Source organism: Euleptes europaea, chromosome 18 (genome assembly GCF_029931775.1).
Source record: "Euleptes europaea isolate rEulEur1 chromosome 18, rEulEur1.hap1, whole genome shotgun sequence".
NCBI lineage: Eukaryota > Metazoa > Chordata > Lepidosauria > Squamata > Sphaerodactylidae > Euleptes > Euleptes europaea.
The window spans coordinates 12,969,800-12,992,553 of NC_079329.1; the positions used below are offsets into that span (position 1 = coordinate 12,969,800).

General features: G+C 47.6%; 1 protein-coding gene across 5 annotated transcripts in view; it reads right to left on the minus strand.

The window, feature by feature from the left end:
- Positions 1–22,754, minus strand: part of BRSK1 (BR serine/threonine kinase 1) — a 41,660-nt gene that overhangs the window by 13,842 nt on the left and 5,064 nt on the right. For all 5 annotated transcript variants that reach the window (XM_056864015.1, XM_056864014.1, XM_056864012.1 and 2 more), the window contains exons 2-9: positions 15,795–15,889; positions 14,623–14,708; positions 10,776–10,916; positions 7,659–7,775; positions 6,217–6,250; positions 4,072–4,140; positions 2,236–2,382; positions 1,063–1,094 (exon numbers count right to left, since the gene is read on the minus strand). In XM_056864015.1, the coding sequence (XP_056719993.1) occupies positions 1,063–1,094; positions 2,236–2,382; positions 4,072–4,140; positions 6,217–6,250; positions 7,659–7,775; positions 10,776–10,916; positions 14,623–14,708; positions 15,795–15,889 (721 nt within the window). The remainder of the gene's footprint in view (positions 1–1,062; positions 1,095–2,235; positions 2,383–4,071; positions 4,141–6,216; positions 6,251–7,658; positions 7,776–10,775; positions 10,917–14,622; positions 14,709–15,794; positions 15,890–22,754) is intronic.

Sequence of the window (22,754 nt, forward strand, 5' to 3'; positions counted from 1 at the left end):
AGGAGGGTAACTACCACTGCTGGGGTAACGGTAGTGACAGCCAAGGGCACGAGGAGTCTCCGTTGCCAGCATGGAGCATAGAACGTGGCCTTTGAGCCATTACGGAAACATCTCACAAACCACAGTCTACTAGGAATTTCTCCTCCTGAAGTGCTGCTAAAATTCATCTCGTGCTAGTCCTATTTATTTCATAGAATCATAGAATCAAAGAATCATAGAGTTGGAAGGGACCACCAGGGTCATCTAGTCCAACCCCCTGCACAATGAAGGAAACTCACAACTACCTCCCCCCCCCCACACTCCTCAGTGAATGAGGAGGACACACACTCAGTGACTCCATGCCCAGAAGATGGCCAAGGTGTCCTCCCTCTCATCATCTGCTTAAGGTCATAGAATCAGCATTGCTGACAGATGGCCATCTAACCTCTTCTTAAAAACCTCCAGGGAAGGAGAGCTTACCACCTCCTGAGGATGCCTGTTCCACTGAGGAACCACTCTAACTGTTAGAAAATTCTTCCTAATTTCTAAACGGAGACTCTTTTGATTGAATTTCAACTTGTTGGTTCTGGTCCGACCTTCCGGGGCAACAGAAAACAACTCGGCACCATCCTCTATATGACAGCCCTTCAAGTACTTGAAGATGGTTATCATATCCCCTCAGTCTTCTCCTCTTCAGGCTAAACATACCCAGCTCCTTCAACATTTCCTCATAGGACTTGGTCTCCAGACCCCTCAGGGTCTGGATTGGACACTCCACCCCACCCACCCACACTCCTGTTTATTGCTTTTATGATCAATTTAAAGTTTCTAGCTCTCACGGGTTCGGAACTAACTCAAACGTAACTAAGCTGGAAACTCAGAAACGTCATCTAAAGGAAAGCTGAAAGTGAAGCTTGGGGACTCTGCATCTTTCGAACTCAACTCCGACATGCACTGCCTGGCCCCCATTCCGCACCCTGAGTGATGGCAGCAAGCAAGACAATACTGGGATCTCAGCTGAGACAAGGAAAGGAAATGGAGAACTGGGTGGAAATCAAAACGGAAGGATCGAGAGATACTCACAAGAACCACGGGTGCTTCTGAATCTGTTCTAGCTGCAGCCGTCGCATGGAAGAAAGAAAAAAGAACAGCATTTAGTTGTGCACCATCCTCAACAGCCAACATCCCATCACCACACTACCAGAATTTTAAAAATATGTGCTTTATTTATAAATTATCCCCATATGCTAGTTGGCATAGGAAAGGAGAAGAGGATGGGGAAAATACATTGTAAGGAAATCTATTTCTTTATTTAGATGGATCACGAAGGGTAGCCGTGTTAGTCTTTCACTAGCAGTAGAAAAGAGCAAGAGTCCAGTAGCATCTTAAAGACTAACAAAATTTCTGGTAGGGTATGCGCTTTTGTGAGCCACAGCTCACTTCTTCAGATACAGCTAGAATGTGAGTCCGTCTATCCTTAAGTAGAGATGAGTGAATTTTACACACAATGGCAATGCAAATGTCAAAAGGAAGTAAATGACATCAGCAGGCATGATTGGATTAGGTGTGATATTAGGTGTGGAAAAATCAGCATTGGTAATGAGACAGGAAGAGCCCCGTGGCGCAAAGTGGTAAACTGCAGTACTGCAGTCAAAAGCTCTGCTCACAACCCGAGTTCAATCCCGATGGAAGTTGGTTTCAGGTAGCCGGCTCACGGTTGACTCAGCCTTCCATCCTTCCGAGGTCAGTAAACTGAGTACCCAACTTGCTGGGGGTAAAGGGAAGATGACTAGGGAAGGCACTGGCAAACCACCTCGTAAAACATAGGGCATTTATGCATGGGAGGTTTTGCTTTGAATTTGCCACTCTCTAGATGCATATTTTTCCCATCCAAATTCTCAAAACTCAAAAATAAGCCCCCATGCAGTTTTGAGAATGTGGCCTAGAGAGCGGCAAACCCAAGGCAAAACCTCCCGTGTATAAAAAGCCACAGTCTGCCTAGGAAACGTCGGGATGTGACATCACCCCATGGGTCACGTAATGACCCTGTGCTTGCACAGGGGACTACCTTTATCTTTAGTGAGACAGGAATCCCAGATCTCTATTCAATCCAGGAGAATGCATAGTCTTGAGCACCAGATAGGAGTCCACCGCTCATGTGGAGGAACGGGGAATCAAACCCAGTTCTCCAGATTACAGTCCACCGCTCCAAACCACCACTCTTAACCACTATACCATGCTGGCTGGAGGACTCACACTGAGACGCTTCTCGGGCTCCACCTCGATCATGCCCCGAAGGAGGTTCTGGCAATCGGGCGGGATGAAATGGGGCATGTGGAAGATCCCTCGCTTCACCTTTTCCAACAGCTGCCGTAGGTTGTCATCATCAAAGGGTAGCGCCCCCTGAAAGACAAAAGGTGGGGAAATTCAGCTTCCTTTGAAAAGCACACACAAATTCAACCACTCTGCAATGTCCAGTCCTGATATTTTAGATTTTAAAACTTTGCACTTTTGTAAACGTAAAAAAATCCTACACCTGGTGGAATTATTTTTAAAGATGAAGGCAATAATATTAAGCAGAGCTTGAACATATTTGGAAGCCTTCAAACCAGCATCAAAGTGTTGAATGCTAGTTTTGCACGGGGACATAAAAAAATGTTGTGTTCCTAAACACCAGCAACAAATTGCTATAAACACAGGAAACCTGGTTCCTGGGACTTCCCCAGCAGTAAAATGAAATATTCACATGGTAAATTCCTCAATTGTAGGCCTGGAGGAATAGCTCTGTTTTACAGGCCCTGTGGAACTCTTTCAGGTCCTGCAGGGCCCTGATGTTATTAGGAAGAGCATTCCATAGGGTTGCCAACTGCCAGGTAGTAGCTGGAGATCTCCTGCTATTATAACTGATCTCCAGCCGATAGAGATCAATTCACCTGGAGAAAAATGACCACTTTGGCAATTGGACTCTATGGCATTGAAGTTCCTCCCCTCCCCAAACTCCGCCCTCCTCAGGCTCCGCCCCAAAAGTCTCCCGCCGGTGGCAAAGAGGGACCTGGCAATCCTAGCATTCCACCAGGGCCGAGAAAGCCTTGGCTCTAATCAAGGACAGCTGCACGCTCTTAGGGCCGGGGACCACCAATGGATTTTGATCTGCAGAGTGCAACGCTCTTCGGGGGGTGTACTGGGAAAGGCCGTCCCGAAAAGCCTATCCAGCCTGCAAAGGAATCCAAAGATGGCTGGATAGAGAGTAAAAAAAATTGCCTCACAGTGGTGTTTTATGCATGGTCGCTTTAACCTCCTTTATTCCCCATTTCAGCCAGGATCAAATTTTTTAGTATGCACACTATCTCATTCCTTGGAAGCTCAATGCTGTTTCGACACAAAACAAACCCGGCTTTCCCCATTCCTCTTCTGGCCCGAATTAAACCGTTCATCCTGGCTCATTCCGGAGTCACGGAGCATGCATGCTCCGTTCTCTGGTTGAGCTTCCCTGCGCCATCACTCCCCACCCTTTTCCAACCCGCTCCTCCAAGCAGCATGCAGATTGTTAAACAGGGGAAAACAGAAGATTGGCTTCTCTCACAGCCAATCACAAAGCAGTGTGTAAAGAGGCAGGGATTCAAGTGCTTTCTGCTTCCTGCTACCTCGGAGCTCTTTCTAGCAAAAGAAAGGCTTTTTTAAAATGAGGCTTGGATTTCTCCCCCCCCCCCTGGATTGCTCAGTTTTTTGTTTTTTTTGTTCTTAAAATGCTTTTTTATGTGGCAGCTGGGTTTGGGGGGGAAGGAAATCTTCTCTCACAGGGAGCACTGCGAAGTCAGCCAATTATAGAGCAGCATTTAAAGGGGTAGGGCTTGATCCAAGCTCGGGAGACTGCTTTTCTGTATTCATGGCTCAATTAGCACCCAGTTTCGTCCCTGATCATTCAAGCCAATGCATACAGTTTAATACTTTAATGTGCATACTTTAATGTGCAATGGTCCAATCAGAGAGATCCAACCCATGCATAAAAGACCAGTGTCCCCGAACCCTCGCAGTCAGATGCGTCTGACATGGAGTGCAGAGAGCCTGACAATTGGGCGGGGGATGTCTTACCACCAGCAGGGCAAAGAGGATGACTCCACAACTCCACATATCAGCGCGGCGCCCGTCGTATTTCTCGCCCTAATGGACAAAAAGGAGAGATGTTTGGGGATTGGCCTCTTGCCAGGGGTTGGGAGGAGGGGGAAAGAGGGTTGGTGGGAATAACGGACTATGAGAAACTAAAGATGGGAGGCAGGTAGAAGTGTTAGTGACAGCTAAGGAGGAATCTAGCTGTATAGAAGGGGTGTGTCTCCCCCAGTACCTGTCCCCTTTAATCCGGTTCAATTCTCTGACTACCAGAAAAGTATCTGAGGCCATTTTTGCATGATCAATTTTGATGCTCGCTCAAAGCTTTTTTAAAAAATGTGACTTTAAAAATGCCTATTCACAGTCCCGACGCAAAAGGAGAAGTTCCACCCCCCCACTCGTCTGCTCCTTTGTTCCTGTTTGCATAGCCATTAGCGTGTGCATAGCTAACGCGCCTCTGTTGTTTTGCATTGTTCCTTGAGGGGGATTCTTCGAGGCAAGCACCAAAAGTCGCATTAAATGGGCTCTTAAGTAATGCGAAGCAGGTATGCGCCTGCTTCGCAGTCACTTCTGGAATGAGGGTTCAGCATGCAAAATTTTAAAAAATATGCGGGGCAATTCAGCCTGGAACGCGCTGCTAATTACCATGCATAAAAGGCCTGAGACTTCCTGTCCCCTCAGAAGTGAGCGGTGCCTCCTGTCCCCAACACCCTGGAGCCTGAATAGTGCTTTCTTTGCCCCCAAATTCTCTTCTTTCCGGGGAAAGGACATGTTTGAAATATTCCAGCCTACATAGAACCACTGGCATGGAGACTGTTGTGCTTTTCTTCTTCGATTAAAAGCGCTTAAAAGTTTGACTCACCATGCGCTAAAGGACAGAGTTGTCATACAGAGGACAAAGGAGCAGAGACAAACAGCTCTCTGTCCCCATATGTCATACTTCTATCTAAACTCATATATAATGTAGGGTTGTCTGCTGATTAACACAGCTGTAATGTATAGCTTTCAGTTGAGTGACTTGCTTAACTAATTGATTAACAGCGCAATCTTAAAAAGACTTTCCTGGGAGTGAACCCCATGTGAGTAAAATGGGACTTACTTCTGAGTAGACCTCTTTAGGATTGCTTCCTAAATCTACATAGCATATGAAGAAAAATGTTTTTTTTTGGGGGGGGGACCCTGTATTTTCTTTGTTTTTGGATGAGAACCATGTATGTCACAACACACATCCTTTTAGAAGAGGCATCACCCCCCCACACCCGAGCACATGAAGCTGCCTCGATATAGAATCAGACCCTTGGTCCATCAAGGTCAGTATTGCCAACTAAGACTGGCAGCAGCTCTCCAGGGTCTCAGACAGAGGTCTTTTACATCTACGACTAGATCCTTTTTTTAATCTGGAGATGCCAGGGATTGAACCCAAGACCTTCTGCATGCCAAGCTGGTACTCTGTCACTGAGCCGTGGGTTCCTTTTCTTGCACAGAGGAGGGAACGCCTCTTTTGTAATGGCGTTTGCCATCTGCATCTTTTATAAGTACTTGTATTATTTCTTTTTAAAAATTGTGCTCACTGATTAATTAGAGGGAACTTCTTTAGTAATGGAAATCAATCCATTCCAATTAAGCAAGTGCTATATATCCTGGGAGGAGCTGTGGCTCAGTGGTAGAGCATCTGCTTGGCATGCAGAACATCCCAGGTTCAATTCCTGTCATCTCCAGTTAAAGGGACTAGGCAAGTAGGTGATGTGGAAGACCCCTGCCTGAGACCCTGGAGAGCCACTGCCAGTCTGAGTAGACAATACTGACTTCGATGGACCAAGGGTCTGATTCAGTATAAGGCAGCTTCATGTATTCATGTATGTAGATACATGTGTTCCTCTCTCTCACACACACAATCAATCTATCTTTCTTTCTTCCATTCAACCACTGTCCTCTCCAGCTATCCCCTCCCATTGTTCCTCCTGAAATCGGCCTTCTCATTCCCCTGAGGCACACTTGAAAAGCCCCCAGCCCAAACTCAGGACTACCAGGAAATTGCCCAATGCCTGGCCTGATGGACCTGCTGATCTGATCCTTGGGCAACGCGGAAGGGCATGTATCAGGAGAGACGAAAGGCAGCTGAATCCTTACCTTGATCACCTCGGGACATGCATAGTGAGGAGAACTGCAGCCCAGCATTGGGGGCAGGAAAAAGAAAGAGAGACAGAGAGACAGAGGAAGAGTGAAACGCAGGAGAAACCTGATCCGTGGGGCCGTCGGGTGGGCAACAAGCGGGGGCAGCTTTGACTAAGGGGCGTGTCCCCTCCCCAGCTAATGTGGCCTGTAGGGAGGAGCCCCCCTCCCATGTGCCCTCACTCCCAAGATGCTTGGCCATTTAACTTGTTGAGCCTGCCAGGACAGGGGGTGTCTGCCCTATGTGACAACCTGCCTGGAGCCCTTTGAGATGAACAAGTGGAATCCACTCAGCCATCACACCCCTAAAGTATTCCAAGAAAGGGGGGGAAAGAAGCACTTTGAGGTTCCTTAACAACCATCCAGCTCAACTTGCTTCCTCTACTACTTCTAGGAGATTTGGGGGTGGAGAGGGGAGTGACCACAGCAGGGTATAATGCCACACAGACCACCCACCAAAGCAGCCTTTCCTCCAGGAAAGGGGTGAGGCAAAAAAGAGCTACAATCGGATTGGCTGAGCACACTGGTGGAGTACCACCCTCCATTCCCTGGCTAGGGGTAAGGACACAGATTGTGGACAAGTAGGAGACAAGAGAAGGCTGGTGACAGCCATGGCCAAGAGGGGGTGTCTCATGTTCCCAGTTGTGGCTGACACAAGAAGAGTTCACATTTTAAATTGCAGGTGATTCTGCTGCATGTATATCCATTTCTCCCAGTGAACCCATAGGCCATTTATGCATAGCTCTATCCTCGCGGTCACCCCGCCGACTACTTTGGGGATTTGCTTCGATTATGCTTGCATTTTCTGACTGCTAGAGGTCGCCTCGCTCTCCCCCCGCGTTTACACGTGTTTTGCCTGTGTTTTCTGGATTCGTGTTTAGCTAGCGTCCAGAAAGCACAGGGAAAACACGCGGAAACGTGCAGGGAAAGCCAGGTGACCTCTGATGGTCGGAATATGCAAGCATAATCAAAGTGAAGTCATAGAATCATAGAATTGGAAGGGACCACCAGGGTCATCTAGTCCAACCCCCTACACAATGCAGGAAATTCACAACTCTCTCCCGCCCCCCCACACACAGTGACCCATACTGAAGTAGTCGGCGGGGTGACCATGAGGTAACAGCCGTGCATAAATGGCCATAACATCTGAAGGGAAGATACATCTCACAGAGAATATGGACACATGCGCGGGAAACTCAAGGCTAGCCACAGATCCCCGATATATGCCCACTGTGGGTTTCTAGACACCCATCCCTTCCCCACTTCATTGTTTGTGGTTTTCTCTGCTAGAAATATCGCTCATGTGAATCACCCCTTCCTCAGATCAACACACCTGACTCACCCCCTTTTCTGGTGTCCCTACAGCCCGCCTGTCAGGCTCTGTATAGAAACTGACTCACCCACAACTGGTTTCCAGCAGGCTATCTCCGACCTGCAGGGAGGCCATGCCGAAATCCGCAATTCGGATGTTGTTCTTCTCATCCAGCAATAAATTCTCCGGCTTCAAGTCTCGGTGGCTGGGGAGGGCCGAACACGAAAGTGAGGATTAGACAAAAGCTCCCTTCTCACCTGCCCCCTGAACCAGCAGCTGGGTGAATCTGGATTTATCTCAGTGAAGGATAAAAATTCAGAATGGAGTTGTTCTTTCCTCCTCTGGATCATTTCTAACATAAAGCTTTAAAAAAAAATGTGCTATGAAGATCAAACACACAGAGCCTGACTTCCAGCATAGTACTCAGAGAATCCATTGGAGTCCACAGAACTCAAGCTCTTATTTTGAAAGAAGAGATTCAATTTTCGTGGCTATAGCAATGGGCCGTGGTCTCCTTTGGACAATCAGGATTCCACAGCAGTTATTTCCAGGGTTGATACTCTGAGAAAACCTTTTGTACATACAAGAAATTCCAAGGTGTTTAATCGATTAAATCTTGTTGACCATTTCAGGACAATTCACAGGTCGCTCCATTAGCTAACTGAGAACCGCTCCGAGTGGAAATAGCAATCCCTGGTATCATTTAAACTTTACAGGTCCTTGGATCAGGGAGATAAGATCCAATAGTTTCTGATGTTGTTCAAGTACAGCAGTTCAGGGTTATACTGAGTAAGGTGCTGGGAGTTCAGGATTGGATCTCTCTTCATTGGTAAATTACAGTCAAGCAGAGGGAGGGGGCTCAATTTGGACTGAGGCTGTAGTGCCGAGGATGTTTAACCCCATGCGTGGGGGGCTTCATGGCTGCTATAAAAACCACAAGGAATGTAGGAGGGGCTGTGGCTCAGTGGTAGAGCATCTGCTCGGCATGCAGAAGGTCCCAGGTTCAATCCTCGGCATCTCCAGTTAAAGGGACTAGGCAAGTAGGTGATGTGAAAGACCTCTGCCTGAGACCCTGGAGAGCCTCCGCCAGTCTGAGTAGACAATACCGACTTTGATGGACCGAGGGTCTGATTCAGTATAAGGCAGCTTCATGTGTTCATGTGAATGTCCATCCATAGCTCTGCTAGCATCTGGTCTCTTTTAGTTCACCTCCCATTTGTCATTCATCCTCAAGAATGTGAACCACTCAGATGTTGCAGCCAGTGGAGTGTCTGTTATTCCAGCATAATTCCTGTTGCAAAACAGTCCCTTTGCGAGAGAAAAACCACTGTTTGCAATTAGCACGCTGCCTTCAAGAGCTGCCTTGCCAGTAGTATCTGAAACACCTTTATTGGCATAAAGCCTTGCCAGTAGCAAGCCAGCTGCCACCACCTCTGCTTAAACTGACGGACAGCACAATCCTACGCAGTGTTACTCCAGTCTAATACGTTTGATAACAAGACAACAGAATAAGTTTGATAACAAGAGCCAAACAGAGTTACACCCTTCCCAATCCATTGATGCCAATGCACTTAGGATTGCACTTGTTAGGACTGCACTGGTCTCCCACATGAACACATGAAGCTGCCTTATCCTGAACCAGACCCTTGGTCCATCGAAGTCTGTATTGTCTACTCAGACTGGCAGTGGCTCTCCAGGGTCTCAGGCAGAGGTCTTCCACATCACCTACTTGCCTAGTCCCTTTAATTGGAGATGCCAGGGATTGAACCTGGGACCTTCTGCATGCCAAGCAGAGGCTCTACCAATGAGCCATGGCCCCTCTCCATGTCTCTCCAGGGTCTCAGGCAGAGGGGTCTTTCACATTACCTACTTGCCTAGTCCCTTTAACTGGAGATGCCGGGGATTGAACCTGGGACCTTCTGCATGCCAAGCAGATGCTCTGCCACTGAGCCACAGCCCCTCCCCAAGGGGAAAAACATGAGTGATTTATTCTAATGCCATTTGCAGACAGTGTATGATTTCTAATCTGCCTACTGTGTGTCATGCATCGTGACCAAGGCAGGGATACAGTTTGCATGCACACACAAATACACAAAAATACCAAACCCACTTCTGTGATCAATATACCAGGACTTGAACACAAATAAAACTGCCTCATACTGTAACCACCCCATCGGTCCATCAAGGTCAGGATTGTCTACTTAGACTAGCAGAAGCAGCAGCTCTCCAGGGTCTCAGGCTGAGGTCTTTCCCATCCCCTACTACCTGATCTTTTCACTGGGGTTGTCGGGGATCGAACCTGAGACCTTCTGCATGCAAAGCAGATGCTCTTCCACGGAGCCATGCCCCCCCCCCCACGGCACCCCCTACAATCAGGCAGCACAAACTAAGTACATTATACAGGCCTTTGCTTTGGGACACACAGAACAGAGGTGGACCAACCCCAGATTTGCATGGTCTATTTTTTTTTAAAGACTTCCCTGTGCTCCCCAGAAAGCTGACCAAGCAACAATGCACACTCAGGATCTCTTAACAGCTTGATCATTATTAATCTGTGTTAAATGACCCTGAGTTCCTGCTCTTACTTAATAACCCAAGAAATGCTTTGCTGGAGCAAACCAAGGTTTGCCTAGAGCAGCATTCTTGGCCAGAATCCCAGCAACCAGATGCCACAAAAGTGGTCCACCTCTGGTTTAATGAATTCAACGTCCACAAACCAGATTTTTTTCAAAGAAAGGGGCGGCAGAAAGGAATAGAGCGAGGGGAATGCTACAGAGAAATTTACAAAACATTGAGGGTTAGAAACTTGATTTTTAAAAAATTCTATAGTACAGTTTGTGCAAATACATACCGGTAGAATGCACACAGTGCTGGTAACTTTTTAGGTAAGTTTCCTTAAGTCGTTTTTTAATTAGCTGAAAACTAATCATGGTTGCCAGCCTATCTACCAGTGATGGGTTCTGTGCCTTTAACAGTGTCTGTAGACTTTAGCAGAGGAGAGCCCTTAACCATGTCAGGGAAAGTTTCACCTGGACAGATCAAGCAATTGTTAAAGGCACAGGAGCAAATGAGGCCGGGGGTGGAAGTTAGCTGGCAAACTGAGGGGTGTTTTATCTTGATAGAATAGTATGATGTTTCTTTCACCTATGAATCACTGAAACACAGGTTCGAGACCCCAGAATGGGAGGGAGGAAAGGAAACTCACCATATAGAATAGCTGTGGCAGAAATCCAAGGCTGAGACGATTTGCCGAAAAAATTTCCTGGCTTCCTTGGGTGTCAGACGTCCCTTCTTCACCAGGTAGTCAAAAAGTTCCCCTCCCGAGACGTGTTCCAAAACCAGGTATCTATCACGGAGTCCAGAGGTGGTGGCGCCAAGAAGGGGAGAAAGGTAGGAAGGAGTCGTGAGAATCTTGCAGGCCACGACAGAAACAACCTCACAGTGAATTCCTGCTCAGCAGACAGGAAAGGAAGCTGAAGAGCCAACCAAAGTCTTTAAATGGCCTTCAGCAGGCTGTGGCTGAATTGAAAAAATGTTAAACAAACCCAGGCGTATAGACACCAGCGACCATCATTTAAGAACCAAATGCATGTAAACAGAAGATGCAGAGGAAGAGTTGGTTTTTATACCCTGCTTTTTTCTACCTTTAAGGAGTCCCAAAGCGACTTACAATCATCTTCCCTCCCCTCCCCACAACAGGCATTTTGTGAGGTAGGTGGGGCTGAGAGAGTTTGGAGAGAACTGTGACTGACCCAAGGTCATTCAGCAGGCTGCATGTGGAGGAGCGGGGAAAACAAACCTGGTTCACCAGATTAGCGTCCACCGCTTTGATGGAGTGGGGAATCAAACCCGGTTCTCCAGATTAGAGTCCACTGCTCTTAACCACTACACCACGCTGCAGAAGAGGCACAGCTGCTTCAAATATGTCCAAATTCTTGTATCCATGTCAGACTGGGTTCTAGGAGACCCAGGTGTGAATCCCCAACTCTGCCATGAAACTCACTGGGTGACCTTGGACCAGTTCCTCTTTTGGCCTAACCTACCTCGCAGGATTGTCATTGTGAGGAGAGGCGTTTGATGTTAAAAGCAGCGTTGGGTCCCCAATGAGAAGAAAAACGGGGGAATAAATATCTAAATGCCTTCTTGTACAAGGAAAAAGGAATGCCCGACTGGCCCCTGCTCCAACACAGGCACACAACCTGTATACGTGGAACCAGATATCTGTGCTTTCAGTGATCACACCTGACAATTGCCATGCTGGGCTGTTTTAAACAGGAAATGCTTTCCACAAAGGAACAGGGTCGTGCCGAAAGCAGCGACGGTCATTCAGTGGCTTGGGAACCACCTGCGGCTCTTTGACATGTTACCTATGGCTGCGTGGTGTAGTGGCTAAGAGCAGTGGTTTGGAGCGGTGGACTCTGACCTGGAGAACCGGGTTTGATTCCCCACTCCTCCACATGAGCGGCGGAGGCTAATCTGGTGAGCTAGATTTGTTTCCCCGCTCCTCCACATGAAGCCAGCTGGGTGACCTCGGGCTAGTCACAGTTCTCCTAGACCTAGAGCTTTCTCAGCCTCACTTACCTCACAGCGTGTCAGTTGTGGGGAGGGGAAGGGAAAGGTGATTGTAAGCCGGTTTGATTCTCCCTTAAGTAGTAGAGAAAGTCGGCATATAAAAACCAACTCTTCTTCTTCCCCCAGTATGGCGCCCTTCCCATCTTCCAGAAGAGTGGGCAAGGGCATTGTTTGGCTGCGCTTACGGTTGGCAGGTCGTCCCCTCCTTAAAACAGCCACCACTGGAGAGAGTGGAGGACAGATAGCTGTGAGCCGTCTTACGTTACAGGCTTTGTGCAAGGGAGGGAAAGAAAGAGCCCGTCCTCTCCAACAACCCCCTTTCTCTGCACCCTCCTTGCTCTCATCCCAACACTGGGCAGCTGTCAGGAGAGGAAGCTGATTGCAAGAAGAGAGAGTAAAACCATCACCACGATGGCAGCCACCCAAGGAAAGAACAAGCTGGCCCATAGTGGGTTGGTAGTAGTTTCACTCTCCTTTTTCCCAACCAGCTGGTCCTCCGGCAGGCATCTTGGCAATCCCACTCTCTCGCCCGACCTGATTTACCTCATGCCGAGGAGAGAGCGGGAAGGCAGAGAGGGAAGCCCTTTCCTCTCTCCAGATATACAAAGGCTGGCTAAGGTTCAGCAGGGGTGGGGAATGACAGCCCTACAAGCTAGAGACACTCTAACAATTAAAAAAATATAGTCATATATTTTATACTAATCATTTTATTTATTTACTTCATTTATACCCCACCTTTCTCCCCAACTGGCATCCAAAGAAGCTTACACTGTTCAATTCTCTCCCGTTTTATCCTCACACCAACCCTGTGAGGTGGGTTAGGCTGAGAGAGCGTGACTGGCCCAAGGTCAACCAGCAAGCTTCCATGGCAGAAGAGGGATTCGAATGGAGGAGAGAAGAATAGCGTAAGCTGCCTTGGGTCTTCACTGGGGAGAACAGCAGGGTATAAATAGGGTTGCCAACCCCCAGGTGGTGGCTGGAGCTCTCCCACTATTACGATTGCTCTTTAGATGACCAAGATCAGTTCCTCTGGAGAAAATGGCTGCTTTGGAGGGTGGATTCTATGGCATTATACCCTACTGAGGTCCCTCCCCTCCCCAAACCCCATCCTCCCCAGGCTCAACGCCCCCCCCCCCCAAATCTCCAAGTATTTTCCAACCCAGAGGTGGCAACCCTAGGTATAAATGAAGTAAATTAAAAAAAAAAGACAAAAACATAAAGCTGCCTTATAAGACCCACGGTCCATCAAAGTCAGTATTGTCTACTCAGACCGGCAGCGGCTCTCCAGGGTCCCAGGCAGAGGTCTTTCGCATCACCTCCTTGCCTAGTCCCTTTATCTGGAGATGCCGGGGATTAAACCTGGGACTTTTGGCATGCCAAGCAGATGCTCTACAAACTGAGCCACAGCCCCTTCCCAAACAAGAGAGAACCACATATGCTCTTCCACTGAGCCACGGCCCCTCCCCAAACAAGAGAGAACCACGTATGCTGCTCTGAGCATCTACAAGGAAGGGGAAGGACACAAATACAGGAGACCGACAGATAAATGTGTCTTTTAATTCTAAATATTTCCTCCGGGCAGAATCTTCCTCCAGCCCGTTTCCCTCCCCACTCTCATTGTGTCAGTAGACGAACGATGACAAAGGATGCCTATGTACGAGGAATGCCCGTTGTCTGGCACTGCCTGGTATGCTGGGCAGCTCACACACAGAGAAGACACATGTACACAGACCACAGGCTTTGCCGCTCTCGCAGTGTTAACACAGGAAGTGAACCACAGCTCTGCCCCAAGGAACTCAGAAATCAAAAGATCGGGATGCCCGTCTGATGGCTCTGGTGCTCTGGTTTTAGTAGCTGAGCGGCCCGCAGAAATCAAACCTGTCCCGCCACGCTCTCCTCCAGAGTTCCAGCTGCTCTTTCACCACAAGTCAAACAAACCAGAACCGACGGGTTGAAATTAAATCAAAAGAGTTTCCATCTAGACATTAGGAAGAATTTTCTAACAGTTATGAGCGGTTCCTCAGTGGAACAGGCTTCCTCGGGAGGTGGTGAGCTCTACTTCCCTGGAGGTTTTTTAAGCAGAGGTTAGATGGCCATCTGTCAGCAATGCTGATTCTATGACCTTAGGCAGATCATGAGAGGGAGGGCACCTTGGCCATCTTCTGGGCATGGAGTAGGGGTCACTGGGGGTGTGGGAGGGGAGGTAGTGGTGAATTTCCTGCGTTGTGCAGGGGATTGGACTAGATGACCCTGGTGGTCCCTTCCAACTCTACAATTCTATGAAGAAAAGCCAGTTTATACATGGATTTGCCCACTTGTGTGAGTTGGAAAACAGGCCGTTTGAGCTGGGCGGGGGGGACAGGCCTGATGCGCCTTGTTGAAGAGAGCTCAGAAAGACCACGCCCAGTGCTGAGCCAAGCAGTTGTGCCAACTGGCTCCACGCAGCCACTGAGGGAGAATATCTGTAAATAAATACCTACAAATATTTTTTGTTCTCGTAGACATCGTGGAGTTTGAGGACGTGGGGATGTTCAATGAGCTTCAGAATGGCGATTTCCCGCTCCACCTAAAATGGGAGCAAAAGAATATGCGTGAATGTGCATGGGGACAGGAAGGAGTTCTTTGCAACACTGTTAGCCTCTTGGGAGATCTCGGACAGCAACTGTTCCTGGGTAATGTGTGAAGAGAATGCAAATCTTCATTATTTGCATGATTCAAGTCCAGCAGCACCTTAGAGGCCAACAAGATTTCCAGGTTATATGCTTTTGAGAGTCAGTCATTTATTGGTATGGCACATAGAAGAAGAAGAAGAAGTAGAAGAAGAGTTGGTTTTTATATGCCGACTTTCTCCACCACTTAAGGGAGACTCAAACCGGCTTACAGTCACCCTCCCTTCCCCTCCCCACAACAGACACCCTGTGAGGTAAGTGGGGCTGAGAGAGCTCTAACAGAGCTGTGACTTGCCCAAGGTCACCCAGCTGGCTTTGTGTGGAGGAGTGGGGAAACAAATCCAGTTCACCAGATTAGCCTCTGCCGCTCGTGTGGAGGAGTGGGGAATCAAACCTGGTTCTCCAGATCAGAGTCCACCGCTCCAAACCACCACTCTTAACCACTACACCACGCTGGCTCCCACACCACACTGGCATATACAAAAAAAAAGTCAGTAGTTGTCTAAAATCCCATCAACATTAAAACCAGGAAATCCAAGTATAAGATACACTGGAGACTACATAGACTCCGAAGAGGACACTACTACTGGTATGTACATAGATAATAAAGACAGGTCATCCCAACAATTTGCACCTAATTTTGGACGCGGCGGCACAAAATTCAGCAGTGTCAACAGAAACCCTTAGATTTTCATCTGCCCCTCTATCTGGATTGAAGGTTTTATCATAGACCTTTCCCCAGCCCACACATACAACTCACACTTGCTTGTGGGTGTAAAGTACCATCAAGAGGCAGGCGAGTTATGGCAACCCCAGCAAGGGGCTGTCAAGGCAAGTGATTAAGCAGAGATGGTTTGCCATCGCCTTCCTCTGCAGAGTCTTCCTTGGAGATCTCCCTTCCAAGGACCGGCCCTGCTCACCTTCCGAGATCTGACAAGATCGGGCTATATCATACAGCCTTCCCTCCCGCCGTACTTGCTTACCTTCATTAGAACGGACTCAGAAAGCTTTTCCCGGTTCACAATCTTAATGGCCACTTTCTGTCCGGTGATGCAATGCACTCCCAGCTTTACCAGACCTATATAAACACAAGAAAGGGTTAAGAGAACTAGGAAGTACAAGAAACCAGGATCGCCTGAAGGGGGTGGGGGTAATGATCATGTGTGTGTTAAGTGCCCTCAAGTCGCTTTCAACTCATGGTGACCCTATGAATCAATGTCCTCCAAAAGGTCCTGTCTTTGACAGCCTTGCTCAGATCTTGCAAACTGAGGGCTGTGGCTTCCTTTATTGAGTCAATCCATCTCTTGTTGGGTCTTCCTCTTTTCCTGATGCCCTCAACTTTTCCTAGCATGACCGTCCTTTCCCGTAACTCTGGTCTTCTCATAATGCGACCAAAATACGATAGCCTCAGTTTAGTCATTTTAGCTTCTAGGGTCAGTTCAGGCTTGATTTGATCTATAACCCACTGATTTGTGTTTTTTGGCAGTCCATGGTATCCATAACACTCTCCTCCAACACCACATTTCAAAGGAATCTATTTTCTTCCTATCCACTTTCTTCAATGTCCAGCTTTCACACCCATACACAGTAATAGGGAATACGATGGCATGAATTAACCTAATCTTGGTGGCCAGTGACACATCCTTACACTTCAGAATCTTTTCTAGCTCCTTCCCGGCTGCCCTTCCCAGTCTCAATCTCCTTCTGATTTCTTGGCTGCAGTCTCCCTTTTAGTTGATGGTGGAGCCAAGGAATAGAAAGTCTTGAACAATTTCAATTTCCTCATTGTCAACCTTAAAGTTGTGTAATTCTCCTGTAGTTATTACTTTTATCTTCTTGATGTTCAGCTGTAATGATCATGCAAGTATAAATTCTCCCTCCCTAAAACTACATCTTCCACCTGTATGTATATAATACATATACAAATCTACAGATACGGTTAAAAACTGATGCCTGTTATTTTGATATAATATGTAGGGCTGCCAACCCCCGGGTGGTTTAGAAAACTAACAGCAATTCAGGCTAATAACCAACAATGCCAAGAAGTGTATTCACATTCAAGAATCACATATCATTGTTTGTATCAATGACCAAAATTGCATAAATAAACTTCCAAACACAACCAGTTGAACCAATTCCAAACTGAACACAATTCCAGCACATCAAGTCCTTGAAATTGACTGTGTTTTCATCTGACTCTGATTGTCAGTAAACCACTTGTATACAATCTGTGACTAATATCACAACTGAGTATAATTTGCCAAGTCCATCTTAATTTCTTCCTTTCTTTACAGGGTTCCGGTATCCACCTGTTTTGAAATATTTCCTTCCTCAGAACCATCGATGGACTGTATGTGGAAGCTGACTGCAATTTTGCTGGTTCCTCCCACTGTGAACTCCTATGTTTCCTTACCTGGCGATCTCCCGCTATTACAATTGATCTCCAGGCGACCAAGATCAGTTCCCCTGGAGAAAATGGCTGCTTCAGAGGATGGACTCTATGGCATTATACCCTGCCGAAGTCCCTGCTCTCCACAAACCCCACCCTGCCCAGGCTCCACCCCCCCCAAATCTCCAGGCATTTCCCAAACCAAACCTGCAGTCCTAATGATACAAGAGGAAGTGAACTGCTATCTAACCACTAGGGTGGCCAACTCTGGATTGAAAAATACCTGAAGATTTTGGGGATAGAGCCTGAGAAGGATGGGGTTTGGAGAAGGTAGGGGCTTCAATGTGGTATAATGCAATATAGTCCACCTTCCAAAGCTGGCCTTTTTTCCCGGTGAACTAATTGCTGTCGCCTGGAGATCAGTTGTAATAGTGGGTGATCTCCAGCCACCACCTGGAGGATGGCAACCCTTACTGCAACGTACTTGGTTAGCATATCCTTTTACATCCTTTTGGAAACTTGATCTCAAAACATAGCTCACGGTTACCAAATATTAACTTTCTGAATGTATTTGGGAAGGGAATTATACAAAGACTATGGGAATGTATATAAAGGTGGGGTCTCATGCTGCGATCTACTTAGCTGCAAAAAGGCCTGTTAAACATAATAGGGCTTAGTTACAAACGAATATGCTAACCAAGTACGTTGCAGTAAGGGTTGTCAACCTCCAGGTGGTGGCTGGAGATCACCCACTATTACAACTGATCTTCAGGCGACAGAGATTAGTTCACCTGGAGAAAATGGCAGCTTTGGAAGGTGAACTATATTGCATTAAGTTAATTCACGCCATCGTATTCCCTATTACTATGTATGGGTGTGAAAGCTGGACAGTGAAGAAAGCTGACAGGAAGAAAGTAGACTCCTTTGAAATGTGGTGTTGGAGGAGAGTGTTACGGATACCGTGGACTGCCAAAAAAACAAATTAGTGGGTTATGGATCAAATCAAGCCTGAACTGATCCTAGAAGCTAAAATGACTAAATTGGGGCTATCGTATTTTGGTCACATTATGCGAAGGCAAGAGTCACTAGAAAAGACAGTCATGCTAGGAAAAGTTGAGGGCCGCAGAAAAAGAGGAAGACCCAACATGAGATGGATGGACTCTATAAAGGAAGCCACAGTGCTCAATTTTCAAGACCTGAGCAAGGCTGTAAAGACAGGACATTTTGGAGGATGTTGATTCATAGGGTCGCCAGGAGTCGGAAGTGACTTGACAGCACTTAACACACACACACACACACAAATGAACATGGATAGGATCCAGGTATGTATATGATATTACGAATTTGTGAGGAAATGCTTACAGGCAATGCATTTCAAATAGTGTTGGGAGTGTGTGTTGCCAGCTCCCTCAGAAATGCCTTGCTCGGTTTATTAGATTAAAAAAAAAGTTCTTTAGACATTTATACCCTTTTCTTTCCAGTTGGGGACCCGAAGTGGCTTATGGCATCATTCTCACCACTGAAGGTTGCTCCTTGTTATTCCCATTTTACAGGTGGAGAACTGAGGCCCAGAGCTTATGGATCAAGTCTTCTCAATGAGTTCATTAGAGAGACCTGAAATCCATTCTCAAAGACTCGGGTTCAGCCACATAGGGGGGAAAAACTATTGGGGGGATTTTGTTATCCTTTTTAAAAAGTATCTGTCATACGACATTCATTGCAATTGCTTGTCAGTGCCCTATTCCATAAAAAAGAGAGATTGCACACCATCCCTATTGCTTATCTTTCTGAAAGTTATAAATGGATACCCAATCAATTCAAATTTCCTGCCTCCTTCCTGTCTTTGCAAGGAATGAATCACCATAGGAGCCTTCTAAAGAGTGAACGCTTCCAACACATCTTGTCAATTACAACACCCGCCCCATGGTACTCTACAGCCCAACAACTCCCAAAATAATCTTCTCTCTGAAACTGGAATCTGTCACAACAATATTGGCTTGGACCTACCTGCAATTTCTTATACAGTGAAGAGCAAACAAAACCAAATCCCTTTCCGTTATCAGAGCGCCAACAGGAGTCGTCGTGGCTAAACATAAGATTTGAACACGTGAACACATGAAGCTGCCTTCTACTGAATCAGACCCTTGGTCCATCAAAGTCAGTGTTGTCTACTCAGACCGGCTGCAGCTCTCTAGGGTCTCAGGCGGAGGTCTTTCACATCCCCTACTTGCCTAGCCCCTTAACCTGGAGATGCCGGGGATTGAACCTGAGACCTTCTGCATGCCAAGTAGATGCTCTACCACTAAGCCATGGCTCTCCAGGGTCTCAGGCAGGGGTCTTTCACATCACCTACTTGCCTGGTCCCTTTAACTGGAGATGCCAGGGATTGAACCTGGGACCTTCTGCATGCTGATTGAACCTGGGACCTTCTACTACTGATCCACAGCCCCTCTCCTGTATGGGGTATGTAGACCAGAGCTTTCACTTATAATGATATTTTGGGTTGTCATTTAGGCACCCAAGCTTTAGGTGAATTAAGAAAAGGCAGAGTCCTACTTCTTGTTTGTCCATACCCTCTTCTCCTACAGAAGAAGGCGGTGCTGAGCTCTACATTGTGTTTTTTTTTGCCATCAGCTCGCAGCCAACTTGTGGTAACCCCCCAGGGTCCTCAAGCCAAGAGACGTTCAGAGGTGGTTTGCCATTGCCTGCCTCTGCGTAGCAACCCTGGAGTCAGAGTGGTTCCTCGGTGGAACAGGCTTCCTCAGGAGGTGGTGAGCTCCTTCCCTGGAGGTTTTTAAGAAGAGGCTAGTTGGCCATCTGCCAGCCATGCTGATTCTATGACCTTAGGCAGATCATGAGAGGGAGGGCATCTGGGCCATCTTCTGGGCATGGAGTAGGGGCCACTGGGTGTGTGTGTGTGGGGGGAGGTAGTTGTGAATTTCCTGTATTGTGCAGGGGGTTGGACTAGATGACCCTAGTGGTCCCTTCCAAATGTAGGATTCTACCATTCTATGGACTTCCTTGGTGGTCTCCCACCCAAGGAGTAACCAGACCTGACCCTGCTTAGCTTCTGAGATCTGACAAGAACAGGCTAGCCTGGGCGATCCAGGTCAGGGCTGAGCTCCAATAGGAGGCATCTATGCTGGCTGTCCCCTGTTCCTGGCTCAAGTGGTATAAAGGTCTTAACCTGACATCAGCAACTAGAGCCTTTGACAGGAGTTGTTTGGCACCCTGCCTGAGATCAAAAGATCCTTTCCACAAAAGTCGATGAGAATTAACCACATAGGGAAATGTGTGTGTGGGGTGGGGGGAAGGGGACAGCGGATCTCCTGCTGTTTTTTGGCTCACTCTACATCAGCCATGGCTGAGGGAACCTCCAAGCAGATTAGCATGTTTGAGCTGAGGGAGAATAGGACTAGAGCACCGTCTTCCTCTTCTGATTTCTTCCCCATGGACAATGGCATCAGCCTTAGTTAGATCGGAACCAATGGCAGGCCCATAACGCAGTTTTCGGGGTAACCACACCAGCTAGGCTCTTTCTCTTACTGTGCTGCAGAGCTATCTGCTCCCTAGTCTCAATGGCCTCAGAAGTATAGACTACACTGCCAAGGCTGACACCCTGAAATTTCTGGAAACCAGTCACTGCAACCTCTTCTATTTCCTTCCTTCCTTCCTTCCTTCCTCAGGCATGCCCTCCTATATGAAAGCATCAGTCCCTTCTAGGGTTGCCAACCTCCAGGTAGTAGCTGGAGAACTCCTGCTATTATAGAGATCAGTTTACCTGGAGGAAATGGCCGCTTTGGCCATTGGACTCTATGGCATTGAAGTCCCTCCCCTCCCCTTTCTCAGTCTCTGCCCAAAAAACCTCCCGCCAGTGGCGAAGAGGGACCTGGCAATCCTTGTCCCTTATATATAGATAGTAGGATTGCCAACTGTCAGGAGAAAAAAAAAGCCCTGTCCCTTTAACAGAGATCTAATAGGATGTTACTGACCAGGGTGGTGTAGTGGTTAACAGCAGTGGACTCTAATTTGGATGAACCGGGTTCGATTCCCCACTCTTCCACATGAAGCCTTCTAGGTGGCCATGGGTCAGTCACAGTTCTCTCAGAACTCTTTCAGCCCACGTGGAGGCAGGCAATGGCACAACGCCTCTGGTCTCTTGCCTTGAAAACTTTACAGGGTTGCCATAAGTCAGCTGTGACTTGACGGCACTTTCCATCGCCACATTGACCAGTTGGTGTTATTTACCTCCACACTGTGAAAAGCTTCAGCTACCCATTAACCCTCTATTAAAGGGATACAGCTTTTTCCCCAGGCCTGTTGGCAACCAGACTGGCTAAACTAAGTGTCAGTTTCAGGAACTGCTCATTGCCTCAAGTCAGCTGGTCCAGGCTACCTCAGACATCCAGGGCGAAGCAACCTATATCGCTAGGATAGCCAACCTCCAGGTGGTGGCTGGTGATCTCCCGCTATCACAACTGATCTCCAGGCGACAGAGATCAGTTCACCTGGAGAAAATGGCCGCTTTGGCCATCGGACTCTATGGCATTGAGGCCCCTCCCCTCTCCAAACTCCGCCCTCCTCAGGCTCCACCCCCAAAATCTCCAGGTATTTCCCAACCCGGAACTGGCAACCATATGTATCGCCGGCCTAGCTGTGAGACTGAGACAGGAAGGTGCGATCAGACATGTTGAGGTTTGCTTCAAAGCCTGAGGAGGGCAGTGAGGGAGAGACCTCAGCAAGGCTATTAGTCCACCCTGTAAAAAGCCATTTTCTTCATTGGAACTGATCTATGCAATCTGGAGATCAGTTGTAATTCTCAGAGATCTCCAGGCCCCACCTGGAGGTTGGCAACCCTAGAAGCTTGAAAAACCACATGTAGGGGAAAAGTTACGACCCAGTTCACAGCCATTCGAAGACCTCCCCTGAGGCCAGTCTTGGGCCTAGGGTTGCCAACCTCCAGGTGGTAGCTGGAGATCTCCCGCTGTTACAACTGATCTCCAGCCGATAGAAATCAGCTCACCTGAAGAAAATGGCCACTTGGGCAATTGGACTCTATGGCATCAAAGTCCCTCCCCAAACCCTGCCCTCCTCAGGCTCCGCCCAAAGAATCTCCAGGTATTTCCCAACCCGGAGCTGGCAACCCTACCTGGGCCACATCTTTCCTTATGCATATGAAAATACAAATGCCTGGTAACCCGGGGCTTTGTAATGTCTGAACACCCGCAGGGATGGGGGTGGGTGGGGGCAGACCAACCTCTCTTATCAGACACTGCTTGTCTATTGAGGGGTTTCTTAGCAAACACCAAGAGCCATGAAAACATTATTTTGAAATATTAATTTCCAAGCAGGCATGGCAGCATCTGACTTTACAACTCAGCCACACATTGTAGGAACACAAATCGGGAGGGGGGAAATGCATGCCCAAAGAGAAGGGGGGTGGGTACACACTAGATCTAATACTGTACTAATCTGGCGCTCTCGAGAGTCAAAAGGCTAGACAAATAAAATACAGAAAGGCTGAAGGAAGCAATTCTGGTTAGTTGGAGAGGGC